Genomic DNA, 22,680 nt, shown 5'->3' on the forward strand with positions numbered 1-22,680 from the left:
CTCCTTAGGTAGGAACTACCAATTATCTACCAATAAAATGCTCATTAATCTTTTCAAAAGTTTTAATTAAAATTAACATGGCAAGAACAATCTTATTTAATGAATAAAGAAACTATGCACACCGGTTCTTAATCCCTGTATTTTTTTTCTTGGTGCTGCATATTTTATGCATAAATATTAATACTGGCTCAATATAACCAACATAAAAAACAAATTAAAAATTCACATACAAAGAAAAACATTTTATGTGCGCACACAGAACAGATATCATGACCTTAAGAATTCTTTCCTAAATGAAGTGTTCATTTGGGGGAGGGATGAGAATCGGGCACACCCCCGCTAGGACTATGAAGGAAGCTGAATGTAGTGGAACAGATGCAGGTCCCTTGCACAGGGCAAGCAGGTGAGCCAGAGTTCCTGGAACTTATGCAGGTGTGTTATGTGCCCCTTTCCACACGAGTTTTTTCCATGCCAGTGTAGAGGCATGCAGGGCTTGTGGATCAGGGACTCTGCAAATCCACTGACCATTGGCCTTTCAGGAAAGGAATGACATGGGCAGCACACAGTGCAACCCAGCAGTTGCAAAACAGTTTATCACTGTTTGGCAGGCTAGTACGGAGGCCCTTACCCTGCAGGACCATATGCATCCAGCCTGTATACTGTAGCTTACACTGGGGAAAAGAGGATTCACTCCAAAAAGTAAAGTTTTTCCTCCGCTAATTACCATTTTCTTCAAGATTTTCTATTACTTTAGAAATCTGAGTCCCTGACTTACTTTTTTACCTTGCAGACTATCTTGGGCTATCCTGAAAGATGATGTTACTCATATTTTGAAATGTTAGTGATTGCTCTTCCTTCTGAAGTTTAAACATTTCCTGCTTCTCCTCCTCAACAGGAAGAGACTGGCCACATCGTTCCTTCCCAACACAGTACACCTTGAGAGATAGGGGGAAGACAAGTACTTTGAGAGGGAGAATCAGGTCCGGGGCTAGGAAGAGCCATTTGGGAGAGGAGATATAGTATGTTCATGCAAGTAGGTCTCCATTGTCATTTGGGAGCAGACAGGAATAAGGAGCCAGCCACCACATATTTGGCAGTTGAGAGAGGGCCGTAGGACAACTTTAGATTTCAATTAAATCAGCGGTGCATCTTCTAAGACAGCCCATAAATGCTGAAGTCTGCAAGGTAAAGTCAGGAAATCACATTCTAAAATAAACAAGCAGTAAATCTACCTCCCTGCTCCACCAAAAGAAAATTATATGAATCAGTCTCCATACTTCTCCCAAAGAAATAGTAAAATCCCAAAAGAATCTCCAGCCACTCTGTAATTCACCTTTAAAAGCTATAGTTAATCCAGCATTGCAGCTGATTCTCAGTGAAATTGTAGTGACAAATTCTTGTTTCTGCAGTTAACCAGTGTATATACTAGTCATCAACAACAAAAATGACGCTTTATCAAAAGTAATGTTATCTTTAAAAGTTGCTGACTAAGAACTTGAGGGATAAATCAAGAGAAGAAGGTCTGACCAATAAACCTTATTGATAAATATTCAATTGAAATAATAAAAGATGAAAATTAATTCATGCTTAATTATTACACTGTATACAACAATTGCTTCCTTAGATAGAAAGGGCTTTTCCCCCTTTATACACCAGGAATGAAGTACTTAGGGCAAGCTCTGTATTTTGTCTCTCGTAAAAGACTTCAGGACTCCACTTTCTAACTATAATAATGGAAATGCAGTTCAGAATTCTGGGATTCCTTCTCAGCTGAAAGGGTGAAGCATAATGGCCACAACTTTGTTGCAGACCACAAGCCAGCATGTAATTCCAACACCACCTGAGGAGAGAGAAAAGCATCGTATATCATTGTATCAATAACTCTCAAACACACATCTCTAACTCTGGTAAGTAACTCAGAAAGTTTCAAAAATGAAAATTTTAAGAAATCAAAGGGATAAAGTATTTATACCTAATTCTGAGAGAATCTGAAAGTCAGGGAGATGGTACTGAATTAGAGGTACAGTATGTACCAATGCGTGGCATACATATCCTGCAGCTTCTAAACATATCTGTTGTGTGATTAGAGATATGTAACTTTGCTGTTGAAGACAAAGGTGAAGTAGAAAGGGAGCACCACAGTAGAACCTTCCTTTTAAATTTAAAAAAAAATTCAAGGTGGGTAAAAAGAATGTTTCCTGAAAATGCTCAATTTTTTTAAAGCGATGTTTTAAATATGCATACCCAGGAAAAAACTATTAACTCTGTCCCTACTGGACCCTCCCTCCAGATACTCTTGTGCTACTGTTTTAAATGGCCTTCCCACTAAAACCAACAGTGCTGACACACAGTAGTTAAGTTTGGCAGAATAGTGTTTCCAGACTGAAGTACACCAGGAAGTTCAGCAACAATAAAGTGGTAAATAAAACAAAAAGGGAATATAATACTTCTTAAAAATTAAGTATTTCAAAACTAAAGAGAACTGTTGTTTCCAAGTGAATGTACGGCTGCACACAAGTTTAAAAAAAAAGTGTTACATTCTTAGAAAGTACAACAGTAATTTTTAACCAAAAGCTGGATTTTCTTGGCATCCCATAAAAGCTGCTTGACACTGACCAATCACATCCCACAATTCACTTTAGGCTGGCAAAGCAAAATAAAAAACAAAGGGAAAAATTCTGGCCGAACTTTTAGTTCATCATGTGGTTTAGCATCTCTTTTTGTAAGTTTCTGCATTTTTATGCTATGTCAATTCAGTATCACATTTAAAAAATGTAACTTATTTCCTTGGGATAGAGGTGGAGAAACTATTCTTTTCAATGGTTTTAAATGTCTCTGTACTGGCAGCAGCATAATTTAGAAGCATTTTCAAGACCAATAGCCTTCCCTCATGATTATCAACTAAGACAAAAGAAGAGGATGAGAGACAGATAATTGAACAGAACTGTTCAAAGCTTTATGTACTGTTTAAGTAAATGCCTTTCAAGGACTAATGCTTCACAGCACCATAGAAACACAGTCCTGTCTTGGCAAGTTATCATGCTGAATAGGGACCTTGCTCAAGAATGCTTTTAAGCATTAAAAAGATAGGAACATAATTTAGAATCCTTTGAAGAGGACACCATTGGCACATACAGGCTTGAACTAAAACCCGTCACCTGTTTTAGCTTGTGCGCGCACACACACACACACACACACACACACCCCCACCTTGCAGTCTGCCTGTCTGATCAGCTCGTCAGTATACAGTAGTCAGGGTCTCCATTCAGAAACATGGATCTGAGACCTCAGAGAAACCCTGAATCTTGAATTTACTGTTAGGTAGTGCTGGAGAAAAGTTCCATTTTTTTTTACCTTTCTGTTGAAGCTCTTCTTTTCAAAATGATAGATTTTCAAGGATCAGGAAGACAACGTGGAAAGATATAGTATTTTTAAGGTAGGTAAAAGTTTAGACTTGACACTTTGTAAACTGTCTGTTTAACAGCACCTTGCCAAGGTCTCTCACTAAACACCAAATCCTTCAAAGTCAATGTAAAGCTCCCATCGACTTCAGTGGAAGTGGGCCCTCGAGCATTACTTTTCTAAATTCATTTCAAATCACTTTATATATGACCTGTACATGATTACTCTAATCTAATGTGAGGTTTTGGCTTTTGTTAGTATACAACTGATCTCTAATTAATTTTCCCTACATAAATTCCTTTCAACATCTTTTTAGTTTTAACATAATAAAGGAGAAACATGCAGTTTATCTCAGAAGTAAATGCAGGGTTCTGCTAATGGCCAAGGGCCCAGAAAGGAATATCCCAAATGTAAATATGAGACCAGACATCCAGGAAGGCTTCAGGAATTGCTTAAACTTACTTCAGTAAAAAAATTAAAACCAAGAAGGGAAACACTACAATGTATTTCTGTGTATAGGCCCCCATGCAGCCTAATCATGTTTCTTTCAACAAAGAAAGCTGAGAGCAGGCTGTTCCTTGTCTGATCACTTTTTTCAAATTTCCCATAAGGTGAAAGAAGCCTTCATTTTTTATGTTATTTAATAAAATTGCAGTAGGGCCCAGAAGCCTGATCAGTAAAAACTGTAGTTTAAAATTCTCTTTGTTATTAGAAAGATAGGTAAGGAAAGCATTTTTATCCTTCATGTGCCCTTTCTCGTTATACTACTGGAATCCACATACACTTGGAGAGAAGAGAAATGTATACTACTTATACACAATCTTACCTGCCACTCCAGTAGGAAAGGCTACTAAACGCTCCAGTGGGGCTAGCCATTTGCTTGGAAGCACAGTAACTGGCTCAGAATAATATTTCCAAATTAGTGAGATCATCAAAGCAGCCTGGAATGGAAATTCTCATTAGCCAGGAAAATAACACATAAAAAGTATGTTCAAATTTCTATTTTGTGGCAGTAAATTAAAATATGAATAATTATGAAGTGCGGCTAAATTTACATTTGTAAGATTGTGCCCATAAAACTACAAAAAGTTGTTACAATCTGGATGCTACTTACATCATCTTAACTATACACACAATATTAAAATATCAGTGTCAAAATACAGTCTCTTGGGGGGCTGGATGGCTCACAGAAAAATGGTGTTTTTTACCTGTAGGTGCAGGGTCAATTTTAGCCCAGATAAACAGTGATCAAATACTATTACAATCTGATGGATTTTTTTTTCCAATTAGCATAAACTGAGTTGATGGTTATAGTCTGCTATGAACTAGACTGGTGTCCACATCAAGAAGGAAAAAGAAAAACTCTCACAATGGATTCTAATGGTCACCTTTATTGACAGTCTTAGCAGAGAGAATAAACAATGAATTGGCATGAAATCTGAACTATTCAAGAAATGAGTATAAACTGTCTTTCAAGGAAAATTTCAGTCCAAACAGTTGAAGTCTGGCAAAGTTATAAGCAACTGAAAACAGGGTCTTATAACTGTAAATGTAAAGCAACCTTAGCAACAGGCAGGGCTACCAGCCCAGCTTACAAAGACAGATAGCACCTATCATCCTGGGCACCAGTTGCCTCTGACATAAATAACAGAGCAATGACGTAAAGGATAAGGCAAGAAACCAGAAAACAGCAGACCAGACATTAAATCAAACTCAAAAATCCCTTCTCCTCACAAATACCACCCCCCATCAACAATATCCTCCATCCCTGGAAATAAGTGTTTTACTGATGAGAGGGTTTGCCATGCTACATATAGTCAGAATGTCAGATGGACGTCTATGGCTTTGTCTATATTAGCACTTTTGTTGGAAAAACTTTTGTTGGCCAGGGTGTGAAAAAAAACAAACCCCACCCCTGACCCACATAAGTTTCACCAACAAAAGCGCTGGTGTGGACAGTGCTATGTCGGCAGGAGAGTGTCTTCCACCAACATAGCTACTGTTGCTCATTGGGGGTGGTTAATTAGCCTGGTGGGAGAGCTCTCTCCCACCGGCATAGAGAGGCTGCACTTGTGGGAGAGCTGCAGTGGTACAGCTGTGCCGCTGTTAGGTCCGTAGTGTAGACATAGCATAAGTATTAGCCAATAGCTGCAGAATGGTAAAATATCATTTTAAGTATTTGTTTTAATAATCTGTATTCCATCATAATAAAGTGTTCACTTACTTGTAGAATATAGAATACAATATTTATCACCCACTTTATTTTGGCTAATTGAGCAGTTCGTGCTTTGACTGTGAAAAGAAAAGAAATATTGCCATCGGTATTATTTATATAATAGTAAATGTGCTTACCTCAAACTGGTGAATTATTAATATTTCACTTTCTAAATGAAAATATTCTGCTTAAAGATTAGACTCCTATTTATGTGCTGTCACTGGCAATTTATTATTGGAAAACAAGCATTCTTTTCATCATCCAAAATATCAGTGTATGCTACAGAGTATCCCTCTGTGAGTAAGATGCTACCTACTTCCTTACTCAAAGCTACTCTGGGGAATGTTTGAAATAGTGGTTTACTAGACAAAGAACCTAACCAGAAGGAATCTCTATGGCTGCTGACCTATGAAAACTTATGTTGGACTAAACACAAATGAGAGTACTCTCTGGGCAGGTCTACACTGAGTTCGAACTAGCCCTCTGTTCCATAGGGGTAGTGCAATCTCTTTAGCGGACACAGATTATCGCATTAGGCATTCTATCACTGCCTTTTTTTAACCATTCGGGCTCATGGGAATGTTGTCAAGAATACTTTCTTGCCCAGCTGAATGAATCTCATTCAGAATGAAAAATCATTTTAGTGTGACTAGTTCAAATAGTTACATCTGACAAGAAAGGCTCTTTTTCCAATTTGAGTTTCAACCGCTGTGGTGCTTCAGAGCAATATAAAGGAATCCACCAAAAAAAAATAATCTTTAAACATGGTGGCCCAGCGGCCAAAAGCTTTATTAAACACCTTTGTAGAGACAATGCACTGTAGTCAGTGCCTTGTCTCCATTAGGACTTTACAAAGGGATTGCTAACATGCATTAATTATCCTGCTGTAGAAAAAGCAAACACCTTTTTGCAATGAAGACAAAGCGTTAGTGGCTCACTTTCATGTCTTAAAGACATGCTGCTATTTTGACTTGAACTCAGAAATTCTAGGTGTACTAACTGGAGTGTTTCTTCAGACAGAAAATGAAAACTTGCCTTCTGCCTCAGTTTCCTTGTGAATTCCTCTGAAAGGTACTTATATTCCCACCCCCTTAGTATTATGTAAAACAGAAATAAAAAAAATATTAATAAAACCCTCAAACTTAAAAACAAAAAAAGCAGAGAGAACACTGGATAGGGATAAAGAAAAAAGTGAAAGGGTCTACAAATAAGGTCAAATACAGTCAAAATAAAAACCTACTTGGAAAAAGATGTGTTTTTAGGGAAACTGAACAAGTGGCAAATATTGCACTCTACCATGAGTTTTAAGTTTGTCAGTCATTTTGTTAATCTTTCTTTCCAGTCGGGCATATCTAGCAAACTCATCCATCATACTAATGGTTGAGAGTTCTTGCTTCATGTTCTGAATGTCAGCTCTCATCTGGGACTCCTGCTCTGCATCCTTCTGTAGCAATCTGGATATCTACAAAAAAAAAAAAAGGAACACAATCAGCTATTTAGTCAGAATTTAGTATATATGTATTTTCTTAAATATATAAAGAGCAAATACCATACTTTCTATATACTTGTACAATTTAAAAATTATACCACAGAATACATGTACAATATCAACTGAAGGACTCAACAACCTCACAGAACAAATTAATCTATCTTTACTCCCACCCCTCAGAAAAATCTTGATTAAATAGACTGCAGCATAGCCTCAATGTCAACAAATTCTGATTCTTTGTTAAGCTGTGAAATGGAGTTTGAGTGTTGAGGGCCAGTCACTAAGGGCTTGTCTACACTTAAAATGCTGCAGCTACCTACATTATTTGGAGGGGTTCTTCTGTTGGCACAGATGAGTGGTTCTCAAACTTTTGTACTGGTGACCTCTTCCACATAGCAAGCCTCTGAGTGAGACTCCCCCCTTTATAAATTAAAAACATTTGTTTATATATTTAACACCATTATAAATGCTGGAGGCAAAGCAGGGTTTGGGGTGGAGGCTGACAGCTCGCGACCCCCCCATATGATAACCTTGAGACCCCCTGAAGGGTCCCGACCTCCAGTTTGAGAACCCCTGGTGTAGATAATCCACCTCCCCAAAAGGCAATAGCTAGGTTGATGGGAGAATTCTCCCGCCAACCTAGCATTGTCTACTCTGTGGGCTAGGTCGGTTTAACTGCTTCATTCAGGGCTGTGGATTTTTCACACTCCTGAGCGACAGTTACACCGACCTAATTTCACAGCTCTTCTTATTTTCTAGTAGTGAGAGACTGGCTTAACCACTGAAGCATGACATTTAATATCTCTTCCAAAATTTTTGTTACCTTTTAAGTATTATAATTCTGATATCCTTGCTATCCATATAAATAGCTAGGTCCTTTGAATCTTGCTACATTCTTGGTCTCAGCAACTTCTTGTGACAATGAGTTTCATCCTTTAATTACATATTGTGTGAAAGAATATTTCCTTTTTACCTGTTTTAATTTGCTAACTTTTAATTTAATTGACTGTGCCCTTGTCTGGTATTATGAGACAGGAAGAACAGACACTCCAAATCTTTCTCTATACCAATGATTATTTTATAAACTGGTATCATCTCCCCTCTGATTTGTCTCTTTCTAAGCTAAGCAATCCCCATCTCTTCAAACTCTCTTCACATACGTTTTTCCATGCCTCTAATAATTTTTTTCTCTCAATTCCCTCTATTTCTGCAATATTGTTTTTAAGATGGGGTGAACAGTACTGCAATGCTCCAGCTGAGGTGCACCACTGATTTATATATTTTCCAATTTATTTGCCATTCCATCCCCTGTGCATCTTAACATCGTTAGGTTTTTTTTGTTTGTTTTTTTTAGAAACACAGTGCAAGAGGTGCATTGAGCTGGCTACTATAAAGCCTAGATCACTTTCCTGAGCTGATATATTAACTTCCACCTCACAAGATTCTATGAGTAGTTGAATTTTTCCCTCCAATGAGCATTAACTTGCATTTACTGACTTTCATAAAGAACCCAGGAGGAAAAGGAAGAGAAAAGGATATGGCTGATAAAAGTGCACAGGCTAAAGGAGGGTCAGAGAGGACAAGCTTGAGTCCTAGTGGGGCATGAAAAGAAGCTAACAGTGCTGCAGTTACAATTTCTGGGATAGTAGTACTCTACATAAGACAATGCGTACAGATTCTTTATTTTAAACTCTTTTTACTTTTTTTCCAAATTACTAAATAAAAATATGTTAAGACATCTGTAAGTCAATATCCCTGGTCACAGGTTCCTAAAAGGAGAAAACACAAGTGTCCAAAACCAGGTCAACCTTCAGTAATAAGTGGTTGATAGGCATGGAGTAGCATACCTGGCTCCCTATCTAAGAGTAGAATTGTTTGATTCCATCCCAAAACAGGTGAGAACAAAATGCCTAACACTTCAGGGGGTGGGTCACTCAGACATGAAAAAGAAGTCACAACTAGTAATGACGACATTGGTCTTCTGAGTTTTTTTACTTATATAGTTCGTTGATTTTTCTAAAATAATTTCAGTATACCTCTTGAAATGTTCCATTTCTTAATTATTCTGAGATATACTGTAAGAATGAGAGGGGAGGGGAGGGGAAAGATTTAGCAGTGTATCACTTGTTCAAAGAAAAATAAACAATCTCTCTGCCTAACTTAAAATGAGAATCCACAATTTGAATTTTGGTTTATATGGATTTATTCTCTAGAGCAGTGGTCGCCAACCTTTTTATATACAAGATTACGTTTTCAATTTAAGTGCAAACCAGCATCTACCCCATCCCCACTCAGTCCATCCCCCCGCTCTCTCCATCCCTCACTCTCCTCCCCACCACTCACTTTCACCGGGCTGAGGCAGGGGTTTGGGAGGGGGTGTGGGCTCTGGACTGGGGCTGAGGGGTTCAGAGTGTGGGAGGGGGCTCTGGGCTGAACCTGGAGAAGGGGGTTGGCATGCAGGAGGGGACGAGTGCGAGCTCTGGGAGGGAGTTTGGGTGCAGGAGGGGGCTCCAGGCTGAGGGAGAGTGTTGGGGTGCAGGAGGGGGTACAGGGTGCTGACTTCAGGAGGTGGCTCTGGGCTGGGGTGCGGGCTTCCGCCGGGCAGCACTTACCTTGGTTGGTGACGTAGCGGAGCTAAGGCAGGCTCCCTGCCTGCCCCAGCCCCATGCCACTCTCCGGAAGGGGCCAACGTGCCCCTGCGGCTCCTGGGGGGAGGAGGAGGCCACATGGCTCCGTGCGCTGCCCCTCTACAGGCACCGCCCCTGGAGGTCTCATTGGCCACCATTCCTGGCCAATGGGAGCTACAGAGGCAGTGCTTGCAGGCAGCAGCAATGCACAGAGACCCCTGGCCCCACCCTCTCCCCGGGGTCGTGCTCGCCACTTCCGAGTGGCATGGGGCTGGAGCCGGCAAGGAGCCTGCCTTAGCAGCAGCCCTGCTATACCACCAGACTTTCAGCAGCCAGATATTGCGATTCACTGGGAAAGTCTCCAGGGTCTACCAGTTGATTGCAATCGACCACTTGGTAACCACTGCTATAGAGTTTCTAAGCACTTCTGAACTATTGTCGATAAAATAGAACTGTTATGACCTTCAGTAGAATAGCTTCTTCAAAAGGGATGTTGCTAATATTTAAGGTAAAGACTTTCTCACCATTATTTTTAGTAAGTCACAGATAGGTTGTGAGCAATAAACAAACTAATGGAAGCTCGTGATTTGTCTGTGACTTTTACTAAAAATAATGGGGATGGGGCTTGACGGGGGAATGACTGAATACAGACAACAACAAAAAATTCAAGACATTTTTTTTGACAAATAGATTCCTTACTAGGCAAATTAAGTAACGCAATATAGTCACACCAGTTCCAATTATTTTGGTAATTTATTTCAAAATGCCTGTCAGCAAGTATGTCTATAACAATAAAGACCAAAAAAAAAAAAAGATTCAAGAAATGTTTTTAGACAAATAAATTCCTTACTAGGCAAATGAATACAGAACTCTGAGTAATAATTTATTTAAACTACAATACGGAACCGTATTTCCCACACTTCTCGGAAGCGGTGCAAAGGCTTGGGGGAGTCAAGGATAATGGAGGAGCTGAAAGAGAGGGAAGTAATTGCTGCGAAGGAGCCTGGCAGTGAGGAGGGTTGGTGGGTGTGGATGAGAGACGTATGGAACAGTTGTAGGTTTTGGGGAGAGATTTTTAGGGAGCTGGGGAGCCTCCCCCATACAGACCCTGGCTGACCCGTAGCCTCTCCCATTCATTCAGGCATATCTGCCCCAGTCCCCATGTGTCCCTGCATCGCATCCCCACCCCATGTGTCCCTACACGCCCCCCATTCAGCCATCCATATGCAGGGCTGCCCAGGGGGGGGGGGGCACAAGTGGGGCAATTTGCCCCAGGCCCCGGGCTCAGCAGGGCCCCCCACGAGAACAGCCGAGGCTCCCTCCCCGTCCCTCTCCCGGAGCCTCAGCGCACCCAGGAACGTCCCTGAACAGCAGCGTGGCTCCAAGTGGGGCCCCTGAGCTCCGCCCTGCTCAGAGCTGCGTGGTAAGGGGGCAGGACTGCAAGCTCCAGGCCGAGTGGAGAGAGCTCAGGCCCCGCTGGAGCTCCCAGCCCCGCCCCCTTACCATGTGGCTCTGAGCAGGGAGGAGCTCAGGCCCCGCCGGAGGCACGGGGCTGCTGCGCTGTTCAGGGATGCTCCTGGATGCGCTGAGGCTCCGGGAGAGGGGCGGAGGTGGGGGTAAGGGGCCAGGGCCGGGGGGTTGGATAAGGGGCAGGGAGTCGAGGGGGCAGAGGTTGGGGGCGGTCCGGGGACAGGGAAGGGGGGGGTTGGATTGTGGGCATTCTGGAGGTTTGTCAGGACTCAGTGGATGGGGTCGGGGCAGTAGGAACAGGGAGCAGGGGTGGGGTTCTGGGGTGGTGGTTTGGAGGGTTCTCTGGGGGATGGTGAGGGGACAAGGAGCAGGATGGGTCAGGGATTCTGAGGGGGGCAGTTGGGGGGAGGAAGTGGGTGGGGGTCAGATAGGGGGCAGGGCCAGGCTGTTTGGGAGGCACAGCCTTCCCTACCCTAAAGCTCATTCAGCAGTTTGCAGCTTGCAGAAGAGCCAAACTGTTAGCTTTTCCATTAGGGCTACCATCCCTTTCACTTCTCAAATGCCGAATTATAATCTATATTTAATTTCAGTGCCATAGAGAGATTCATGTCAGGGGAAGGTAGCTTCATTTAAACTAGCCACTGGGGGGAGGGATCACATGAGAAGAGCAATATCCTACACCACCTACCTCCTTCCCAACCCTACCAAGGGAGACCACCCCCTCCCTTGCAGTCCCTGAGGCTTCAGAAGGGTTAATTCAGTGGTTCTCAAACTTTTGTACTGGTGACCCTTTTCACATAGCAAACCTCTGAGTGCGAACACCACCCCCCCCCTTATAAATTGAAAACACTTTTTTATATATATTTAACTCTATTATAAATGCTGGAGGCAAAGCGGGGTTTGAGGTGGAGGCTGACAGCTCACAACCCCCAGTAATAACCTCGTGACCCCCCGAGGGGTCCCGACCCCCAGTTTGAGAACCTCTGGGTTAATTTAGTTTTAGTACCCTGTGTCCATTCACATGCATTTTGAGCATTTCAGTTTTCACAACATAGGCTCAACCCAGATTCTGGACAAGCTCAAATGTTCAGTTTGTGGAGTATGTACATAAGCTATACTAAAGTCAATACCCCAGTAACCGTCTCCAGTTTGTGATGGACCCCGTGGAGCCAGTCTCTAGCAAACAGATAAATACATGGAGATTAAGTCCATTGATGACTATTAGCCAGGATGGGTAAGGAATGGTGGCCCTAGCCTCTGTACGTCAGAGGGTGGAGATGGATGGCAGGAGAGAGCTCACTTGATCATTACCTGTTAGGTTCACTCCCTCTGGGGCATTTGGCATTGGCCATTATCGGTAAACAGGATACTGGGCTGGATGGACCTTTGGTTTGACCCAGTATGGCTGTTCTTATGTTCTAAGCTAAATGAACCCAAAGTTATGGAGACAGATGTGAGTCAAGGAAGCCAGCAAAGTATCAGAAACCTGGAAAAATCTCTGACTGGATGGGCTCAGGCATTTAGTCACAAGCTGAGGTGGTTCAAAAGTTTTGGATTTTTTTTAAGCAGAATTTTTTTATTGTTTCTTTAAGCAATCAAACAGAGCAAGCAGCAAATATTTGGTCACACACTTCTGAAACCCCAAACCATATTCAGGTTTTGGCAGACTAATTTCAGCTTTTCAATTAAAAAAACCACAACAAATTTTGAAGGAAAGCAGATATTGTCCATGATTTTTTTCTGCTTTTTAAAAACCCCTAGTTTTCGATCCAAAAAAAGTTTTGACGGAAAATATTTGTCCAACCCTTTTAATGAGCTTTAGTGCCTTTTAGCACTAGCGGATGCTGAGAACCAGTGATACCTTGTAAAGAAGTTTTCTCAAAACTGGGTTTGTGACGAGATGCGGAAGGTTTATTTTTCCCAGGGCCGCCTGTGGGGGGGAAGCAAGTGGGGCAATTTGCCCCGGGCCCCGCAGGGCCCCCCATGAAAATATAGTATTGTATAGTACTGCAATTTTTTTTATGGAAGGGGCCCCCGAAATTGCTTTGCCCCAGGCCCCCTGAATCCTCTGGGCGGCCCTGTCCATATGTCCCCCCACTAGCGCTTCTGAACCCATCTATGTGACCCTGCCCCCAAGCATTGCAATCTCCCCTCTCCTCTTTGTCTGTCCCCATGCCCCCTCATCTGGCGCAATGGGCAGAGCCAGGCTTGCTGAACCAACTGCCCTCTCGTCTGGTGCCATAGCAGCCTTGGCAGGCGAAAGGTGTACCTGCAGCACCTGCCCAGCAGAATGTATTTTTTGCAGAGAAAAAAAATTATGTGGGGGAAATGAATTCTACATGTGCACAGAATTCCCCCAAGAGTATAATAGGTTCAGTATTATGTAGGAGGAGTACAATCTGTGGCTGGACACAAGACAGTGATATATAGGGTGACCAGATAGCAAGTGTGAAAAATCAGGACAAGGGTAGAAAGACCCTCTTGGTCACTAATCATAGAATATCAAGGTTGGCAGGGACCTCAGAAGGTCATTTAGTTCAACCCCCTGCTCAAAGCAGGACCAATCCTCAGACAGATTTTTACCCCCCTTCCTTAGATGGCCCCCTCAAGGATTGAACTCTTAACCCTGGGTTTAGCAGGCCAATGCTCAAACCACTGAGCTATCCCCACTATGAGCCACCAGGGAATGGTTTGGGGGAGGGGTATCAGTTTTTCGGGGACTCTAAATGAGCTCTCCGTTGGGTTTCCTGACAATTGATAGAGTCCTTAACCCAGCCGGAGCTGTGGTGAGCCGCTTTTCCTGCAGAAGCCTTTAACGAGCACCTACCACAGGCGCAGGGCCCTTGGCCTCAAGGAGCCAGGTCCAATTTCCCAGCGCAAAGCCGGCAGTGGCAGCAGACGCCCGGGGCCAGGGCGCAGAAAACCCGGGGTGGCACGAAGCGCTTTACAGCCTTGAGTCAGGTCGCCTCGATCGGGCCGAGCTCGGCGCGCGCAGCGGCGCAGGCCGGGCCTTTGCCAGGCCGCGCCCAGGGCCCGGGCCCTTTGTCTCAGGAGACCGCGGCTCAGCTTCGCGCCCGCCCAGGCTCCCTGCGCTCGTGCCCCAGCCCGGCCGCCCCAGGCTCCCGAGGAGACGCGCACCGCAGCCGGGGGGCGCCGGGCACAGACACGCGGGGAGGGGGGGGCGGGTTACGGTCCCCGAAAGAGGAAAACATCGGGCCGCGCCCCGGGGCCTCCGCGCCAGGGTCTCGGGGGTCCGCGCCACCCCACTGTCGCGAGCGGGGGCTGACGGTTGCTAAGGGAGGAGCCCGGAGCGCTGACGTCACTTACGATGGAGGAGCAGGAGGGCAGGAGGATTTTGAGAAGGTTGCACAGAAACACCGAGCTCAGCACGAGCAGCCACGCGCCGCTCTCCGCCATCACCCGGCCGGCCACCCGCAGCAGCCACCGAACTACCGTTACAACGCGCGCGCGGCCGCCATTAACCAGCTGGACTCCTCCTCCGCCTCCTGGCACTGCGCATGCGCATCCCCCGTCACGCGCCCCATCCCTGCTCCAGCACGGCTGGGAAGCGGGACGGAAGGCGTGGCCGTGTGAGGGACCTTGACCAATCAGGTGGGCGCTCATCCCCCTCCCCGCCGGAGTGATGGGCCACGCCACGCCCCACGTCCTGACATGAGTGACAGGCCCGCCCCAAGGGCTTGTTGTGATTCGAAAGTAGCCCCGCGGGAGGCTCGGCCCAATGGGCGCGCGCAGCCGCCAGTGAATGGGGCGCGCCCCCGACCCCCCCCCCCCCCCCAATCCGGCTGGATCCTGTTGCGGCGCCGCTGGGATGGGGGAAGGGCGGGCTCCGACCACTGCGCAGCGAGACTGAGAGTCATTCACGCGCAGGCAGCAGCCGCTCGCTGGGCGCGAGTGAACGCGGGGAGCAGCAGCGACCACAGCTGCACCAGCGGGTTGCCGGTCGGGGCCACCGCTCGCCATGCCGAGGAGAAAGGTGCGGGGTGGAACCGCTCCCCACAGCACCGCACCGAGGCGCCGACCGGACGCTGCGGCCCGGGGCTATCCCGGGCTTCTCGCGCCGCCGCCCGCAAACTCCTCGGGCTCGGCTGACGCTCGCTCCGGGGGGCTTTGGGCCAAACGGCGCCCGGGGCATCGGCCGGACCCGCCAGCCTAGCTCGGCGCTGAGCGACCGCGAGGCCCTTCTCGCGACAAGCGGCAGCTGCGTCACTCGAATTTTCTGTAGCCGTTAAACGCACTCGGGGTTCGAAATCCGAACGCGGCGGCGGGAAGGGGCGTGTCTACTGATGTCACAGCCGTGACCGCCCCTGGGGAGGGGGAGGGGGCCTGGGCTTGGCGCGTGCGCACATGTTTGTTCCTTCACTCTCCTGTGCGTGTTTGTTCGCAGCTGAACGCGGCTGACGGGAAGGCGCAGGAGGAGGTAAGTGCCCGGCTTCCTGCGCGGGCTCCCCTGGGGGGGAGGCGGGGCAGGGACCTGACTCTCACGCTGTCTGTCTCTCTCTCTAGCCCAAGAGGCGGTCTGCGCGCCTATCAGCTGTAAGTATAGACATCCCCCGGCTGTCCCTTCCTAGGCGCTGTGAGGGGCGAGCACTAAACCTGCCTCTCTTTCCAGAAACCTGCCCCCGCCAAAGTCGAGCCTAAGCCAAAAAAGGCAGCACCAGCCGTAGCAAAGGTGAGTGAGACACACCTGTGAATGGCACAGATTGGTGTGTCGAGCAAGTGTGACAGGGACAGTGCCCTGTTGGTTTGATCATACAGCTGGATCTAGGACAGATTTCATTTAGATGTTGCTCTTAACTTACCTGGCTTCCAGGGAGCACCCAGGCAGCAATGTGCACTAAACAACTATTTTTACCAAGTTATCTATCTTTAGAGGAGAACTTCCGAAGAATGTATGTAGTATGGTTCTACTCCACCTCGCTTAGACCTTTTCCTTTATTAAGCAGCTAATGGTACTTAGGATCTCTTGAACATACTTAAGAGGTGTGAGTATTTTAGTAGTGCTGATGGTTATTTTGATATCAGGGGGCAACTTCATATAAGAATATTTCATGTCTTTATTGCTACCTGAAAGGGAAAGTGTGTATGTACTTGCATATTAAAAGACTGTGTAGAAATTCATGGTTTAACCTTGTAAAACGTTTTTGAACTTGTATTGAGTTCAGTGTTAATTCAGGGCATGTCTACATGTGTATTGGCACAGCTGTACTGATGCATCTGCATTCCTATAGTTCATCTGGTGAAGATACTCTATATCAGCGTTTCCCAAACTTTTTTGGCCACAGAACACTTTTTAGCCTATTACGGAACACTTATAATATTACTTTGTAGTCGTTTAGTTTTCAAGTAAAAATTGTTGTTTTTGCTCAAATATATTTTGTTTTATAAAACAAAGCAAAATACAAATTTAAAATAACTTGAACTAGCAATTCAATACTTTAATGGAAAGCACATGTAAAGTCGTACAAAAATCAAGTGCAAGAGTCTTTCACAGAATACCAGTGTTCTGCGGAACAGTTTGGGAAACACTGCTCTATGCAATACATAGACCAGGGCAGGCTGCGTGCCACAGGTTGCCGATCCCTGACATAGACATATATGTGAAGTAGGGAATATATCCCATTTTCTAGTGAATTTAATCTTGGCTATGTAAAATAAAGTCCTTAGGTTACAGCTATGAAATAATTTACTGTTCTGACAATATTTTCTGTAAATGTACTTGTGAAGGAAGTACACAACTATATGTGACAGTCCTAACCAGTAGGCTTGCAGTATGCAAATGAACTGAGACAGTCTATTTGGGTTATCAGCCACAATTTTACCCATTATACATCATTAATAAATCTTCAAATTAAAACAATGATTTTTTTCTAGTCTCTTGATCTCTATTTTTGAAATAGAGATGCATGAAGACTTGGTGTATAGAAGCCTTTTAGATTAAATTTATATAATATTGAATGTTTTAAATGAAAAAGTAGGAAAGCTGTGAAGAATGGCTAAATATGTGTGTCTTAGATTTTGCTAATATTCCCCAATAAATATGTTCATTCCGATGGCTATTCTCTCCAGAAACTCATCTGCTGCAGTTTACTTATAGTATTTGTGTATATAATAACAATTGCCTGATAAATCCTGTTCTTATTGCATAATGCTGTTCTACAAATAAATGGCTGTGCAAAGTGTTGAAATATAGCAGTGTCCTAGATAAAAATTGTATCCTTTAGATAAGTGAAGTCATTGCATCCTCTCCTTTGCCTCTTTTCGTACTAATACAGCATTATTAACACTGAACTCCTTAGTGCTCTTGTCTAAAAACAATAAGTCTTAATCTGTTGTTCAATTGTGTAGTGGTTGTGTGGAAGTAGTTATGGGGTCTGAGAAACCACTACTAACCTTCTTTATAAGTGCTTTAGTTTCTGATCCCAGTTTGACTATCTCTTATTTCTGGAATGGAGAGAATTTCTCTCTCTATATCTATCTACCTATCTATGGAAACCTTCACTGGTTATGGAGCATATAGTTTGATTTTATTTTTTGGTAATATTGAGAATTAATAACTATTTTGTTTTAAAAGGTTATCTAAATTCTTTCATTCATTTTATTGTAGGATAAATCTGAGGACAGGAAAGCTCAATCAAAGGGGAAAAAAGGACCAAAAGGAAAACAGATTGAGGGGACTAATCAAGAAGAAACTAAAGATAACTTGCCTGCAGAAAATGGAGAAATTAACAGTGCAGAGGTATAGTAGTAGCTTTAGTCTTAACCTAGACAAAAGATTAGCTCTTGATTATGAAGAGTTAATATAATGTAATGCACTAGTTAATCTAAACATCTATCCAACATCAGATTCAGTTTCTGCAAAATCTAAGATATAAATGCATGTCACTGAGATTTTCATAGCAGCCTAGGGGATTTAGCCATGCATCTTCTATTAACTTTAATGGAAGAAATGTAGCTACCAGAACTGGGAGTGAAAATTCATTGGAATCTTTTCCTCTGGAAAAATAAGAGACATTTTCATAACTCAATTTCCATGGAATATAGCTTTCAGTAAAAACTCAAAATGAAACGATTTCAGCCAAATGTGGTAATAGAGTCTCATGGGAGTTGTAGTTTGCTTCTCATGTCCCCCTTCTCTTTGGGCTGTGATCCCCAGCTGGAGTACATCTCCCATAATGCACGATGGAACTTCATGTTGCACACGGCCCTCACCCAGAGAGGATATTGGTGCATTATGAAAGATTTGTATCTGGGGATCCCAGCCCATGGAAGAGAGTGAGTACACAAGGAGCAAACTACAACCCATTAAGTCCTACAACTAGTTTTTGACCAACATCTTTCAGCAAAAACCAATGTTTTCTGCAGAAAACAAGAAACATCTCACAAAAAATTCCATTATGTTAAAACCCAAAATCGCTGACAGAAAATTTTCAACCAGCCTCAGTAGCTTTGTCCTCTGACTGATCTGAAAATCTCTGATAGTTTCTAGTCTTCATGGTTTCAGAGAAATATTCTAGAAAGATAACTGATGCAAATTCAAAAGAAGACTTTTTAGAGCTATTTTCAGACTGTCTGCAATGTCAACTGCTTCATTCATTTCAGTGTGATGTTAATCTGACTTAGTGTCAGTAGGCTCAATACTTACTTTCTAAATAACTTGATAATTGCAATTACACTCTTAACTGATGCTTATTAAAACTGAGCATGCACATTGATTAATATCTGAAAATGGTCAGAAATTGTATTTGTTGAATGCAACAGTTGTTCTTCAAGTGATGATGTCCCTGTGGGTACTCCGCTATAGATGTGGCAGCGCCTCCTGTGCCTGGGATCGGAGATCTTCATCAGCAGTGCCCATTAGACTGCACATGTGCACCTCCCCCCATCACGCTGTGAGCCAGACATAGATATATATCTAGAGAGAGAGAGCGAGCGTGCGCGTGCTGTGTGGTTCAACTGCCCCCATTTCCTTCTCTACTACCTTTGGTCTGGGACGGAATCCACAGCAGAGCCTGCGTCTCCTTTACCCTCAGTAGATAGTGCCTTGCCTGTCAGTTTTACTGCTGTAGTGTAGACCAGCCCTAAATCGATCTAAGTTACAAAACTTAGACCGAGGACTGTAACTGGACATGGAGAGTTCAACTTTCATGATAAAGAGATTGCACTACAGTACTTGTATTCAGTGAATTGAAAAATAATATTTTTTTTTGTTTTTACAGTGCAAATATTTGTAATAAAAAATAAATATTAAGTGAGCACTGTACACTTTGTATTGTTTTGTAATTGAAATCAATATATTTGAAAATGTCAAAAACATCCAAAAATATTTAAATGAATGGTATTCTATTGTTTAATTGCACTGTTAATGTTTTTAATCACTTGACAGTCCTATTTTAAAGATAACATTTATGCAGTAAAAATGCAATGAATTTATCTATCTAGATAGAGTATATGTATCCTTTCAAAAAATTACTGGATACGTTCATGGAAGATAGGTCCATCAATGGCTATTAGCCAGGATGGGCAGGGATGCAAAACCATGCTCTTTAGACTTTGTTTGCCAGACGCTGGGAAAGGCCATTTTGGGAATGGATTACCTGTTCTGTTTATTCCCTGTGAAGCACTTGGGATCAGGTCCTGTCGGAAGACAGGACACTGGGCTAGATGAACCGTTGTCTGACCCCATATGGCCATTATTAAGCTTAAGCTTGTATGAATTTGTTGTTTTGAAGTTAAGGGACAAAATACTGGTGTCACCTAGACCAGTGGTCACCTGTTGATAGATTGCGATTGACCGGTCGTCCCTCAGCCCCAGCCCAGAGCCCGTAACCCCCCTGCCCCAGCCCTGTGAAAGTGAGGGTTGGGGGAGAGAGAGCTCCGGGGGAGGGGTGGAGTGAGCGGGGTGGGGCCTCAGGATGGGGTAGACCCTGGGTTGCTCTTAAATTCAAAAATTGATCTTGGGCGTAAAAAGGTTGGAGACCACTGATCTAGACACAGGGTAGCTCTGCCACTATTACTCAGTCTAGATACTGAATTAAATTTCTGCAGAGATGGACTTCTAAATTCAAGAATACTGTGACATGATCATTTGTCTTAAAACATGTTAGAAATCTTGAGATAGTTAAAGTAACAATGCAAATACTGCAGTGTAGAATTCAAATGTTTGCTTCTCTAAAGATGTGCTATTCCGCAGGATCTAAGCTTCCTAGTGTGAGAGAGAGTACTCATTAAATCTTAAAGTATTTTGACCTTTAAGGGCAGCAGTTAATGAAATAGGCTCCTTTTTTAAAAAAAAATCCCTTCACTTTTAAGTCTGTCTTGAGCTGGAATGACTTTACATCCCTACCGCATATGCATTCTAGAATCGTTAATTCCATTTTAAAAAGTTAACCGTTTAAACGAAAAATATGTTGTTTAAATGTCTGGGGCTGATCCTGCAAGCGCAGTTGGGTCTAGGGCCCCATCCAGCCGGCGTGGCTGGGCCTGCATTGGTGCTGCTCCGGGCCAGCTGGCCCTGCTCCGGGATTAATGTTTAAGGCAAGTTAACCCGTAAAACTAATTCTTACTGGTTAGTCTTTTACATTTCTAATATAAGAAGTAGACTTCCTAAAATTTGAGCCAGTTACATTTCACTTTAAGTTGTTTTGTGTTGTAGAATGTTATCAAAGGGGACTGATTGGTTAAGATCATGAATCAAAATGTGTGAAGACTTAAGTAATCATTTGTGCTAAACATTTGATAATGAATTTTGCTCTTAAAATATACCTGATTTGTTAAATCTTTTTGAAGCTACCATATTCTCTTTACTGTTAGATCTTGTGTGTGAACTAAGACATTGAGATTTTCAGAAAACTGTTATACTAAATCTTCTCTATGTCCTCTCCCCTTTTTCAGGCTCCAGGGTCTGATGCAGCAAGAGAGAAAGAAGCCAAGTCTCAGTAATATCTCTACCAAGTCTTTTATTAGTGGACCCAGTACCTACCTTCCTTGTACAATTCAGAGGAATATTTTTATCAACTATTTTGTAAATGCAAGTTTTTTAGTAGTTCTAGAAAACACACTTTTAAAAAGGAGGGAGTCCCACCACATCTCATTTTTTTACATAATTCGATACGTGTAAATGCTTTTTTAAAGAGGTCAAATCATCTACTGGTTGTCTATTTTCTGTGTAGCCAGAAATTAATGGAATGTTAGATTAGGGAGAGGCTTTGAAATCCTGATTACACTTAACATTCCATAGGCTCTGAGGGACAGTTTTTTATCCTGTTAAATGAGGCATGACACAGATCAAACTTTGGAATCATAAGTTGAAAATGTCTTAACATTTTACTTATATCCACTGTATCTATAGAGTTACTTCTGTAATGAAACTGCTCCTTGGGGTTGGATCTCCGTTTCAGAATTGTGTATTATCTGAGACAGTTATTTTTAGTAGTAGTAGTTTTATTTTTTTCAATAACTTTGTAACTGTGCTGTGAAAAATTGGAAACCTTTATTGGGTGTGTGGTGAGTGTGATGTTACTGAGCTCCGGTCTACACTACAGACTTATGTCAGTATAACTACGTTGCTCAAGGGTTTGGAAAATCCACCCCCCTAAGTGATGCATTTATACCAACCGAACTCCCAGTGTAGACAGAGCTATTTCAATGGAAGGGCTTCTCCCATCAACATAGCTACTGCCCCTCAGGGAGGCAGAGTACCTTCACCAGTGGGAGGAGCTCTCCTGTCAGCATAGCATCTTCTCTAAGTGTTACAGCAGCACAACTCCAACTGTGCAAAGCTGTGCTGCTGCAGTGCTGGAAGTGTAGACAAGCCCTGAGTAGGTGGAACTTTCTGTATAGCAGATCTAACTTCATATGACAGTATTCAAGATACTGGTACATCATGTCAAATTGTAAAGGACAGTTTCTCAACACAGGTTAAGATGAAAAATAATTGAAATAATGGTTTTTAAAAAGATGAAAAATACACAAGAATAAAAAAATTGTACAAATTGTTCATGGTGTGTCTATGTACTGATTACCAAACAAGAGCCAATAAAATCTTGGTCATAAAAGGACATTGCTTTTGTAGCCCCTGGGTTGACTACAGTGACACACATAACTCCTACAGAAATCTGTTTATTGGATTTTGTTTTTCTTTGAAAAACTGAGAGAAACATGTACTGGTAGATACTTTAACATTCACTCGGAATAGACAATGTTATTTCTAGAGAGGGATTTTTTATTTTTTTTTATTGCCAAGTGTCCAGTTGCAGTCTTACCTGGAATGTTGATACATCATAATTAAAATTGAGTGGGATTGTATGATGGGGTTGCCTGCGCTGGTGAGACTCTGGGCGCAGTAGCCCCTGGGATCCCTTCCAGTTAATGTTTTATGTTCTTAATCTCATCTTCAGGGCTTCGTTCAGTCATCTGCAGGGGTTCAAAAGGGAATTCCCCCCACCCCTTCCCTTGAT

The 22,680-nt window shown here is 43.2% G+C and overlaps 2 protein-coding genes across 3 annotated transcripts; one reads left to right on the top strand and one right to left on the bottom strand.

Moving 5' to 3' along the window:
- Window positions 1-119: 119 nt before the first annotated feature.
- Window positions 120-14,847, bottom strand: GET1 (guided entry of tail-anchored proteins factor 1). 2 transcript variants are annotated; one of them, XM_039528415.1, is made up of 5 exons: window positions 14,531-14,847; window positions 6,914-7,079; window positions 5,627-5,694; window positions 4,229-4,343; window positions 120-1,840 (listed from the first exon to the last, which is right to left on the bottom strand). In XM_039528415.1, exons 1-5 carry the CDS (start codon window positions 14,825-14,827, stop codon window positions 1,767-1,769), a joined length of 720 nt encoding a protein of 239 aa, XP_039384349.1. In that variant the 5' UTR covers window positions 14,828-14,847; the 3' UTR covers window positions 120-1,766. The 2 variants fall into 2 exon arrangements, with proteins under 2 accessions (XP_039384349.1, XP_039384358.1); XM_039528424.1 differs by lacking the exon at window positions 14,531-14,847 and adding an exon at window positions 7,427-7,449.
- Window positions 14,848-15,001: 154 nt separating this feature from the next.
- On the top strand, window positions 15,002-21,305 carry HMGN1 (high mobility group nucleosome binding domain 1). The gene is made up of 6 exons (XM_039528444.1): window positions 15,002-15,197; window positions 15,609-15,641; window positions 15,728-15,757; window positions 15,834-15,893; window positions 17,829-17,960; window positions 21,116-21,305. Exons 1-6 carry the CDS (start codon window positions 15,183-15,185, stop codon window positions 21,161-21,163), a joined length of 318 nt encoding a protein of 105 aa, XP_039384378.1. The 5' UTR covers window positions 15,002-15,182; the 3' UTR covers window positions 21,164-21,305.
- The last annotated feature ends 1,375 nt before the right edge of the window (window positions 21,306-22,680 follow it).

This window comes from Mauremys reevesii, linkage group 1, assembly GCF_016161935.1.
Source record: "Mauremys reevesii isolate NIE-2019 linkage group 1, ASM1616193v1, whole genome shotgun sequence".
NCBI classification, from domain to species: Eukaryota; Metazoa; Chordata; order Testudines; family Geoemydidae; genus Mauremys; species Mauremys reevesii.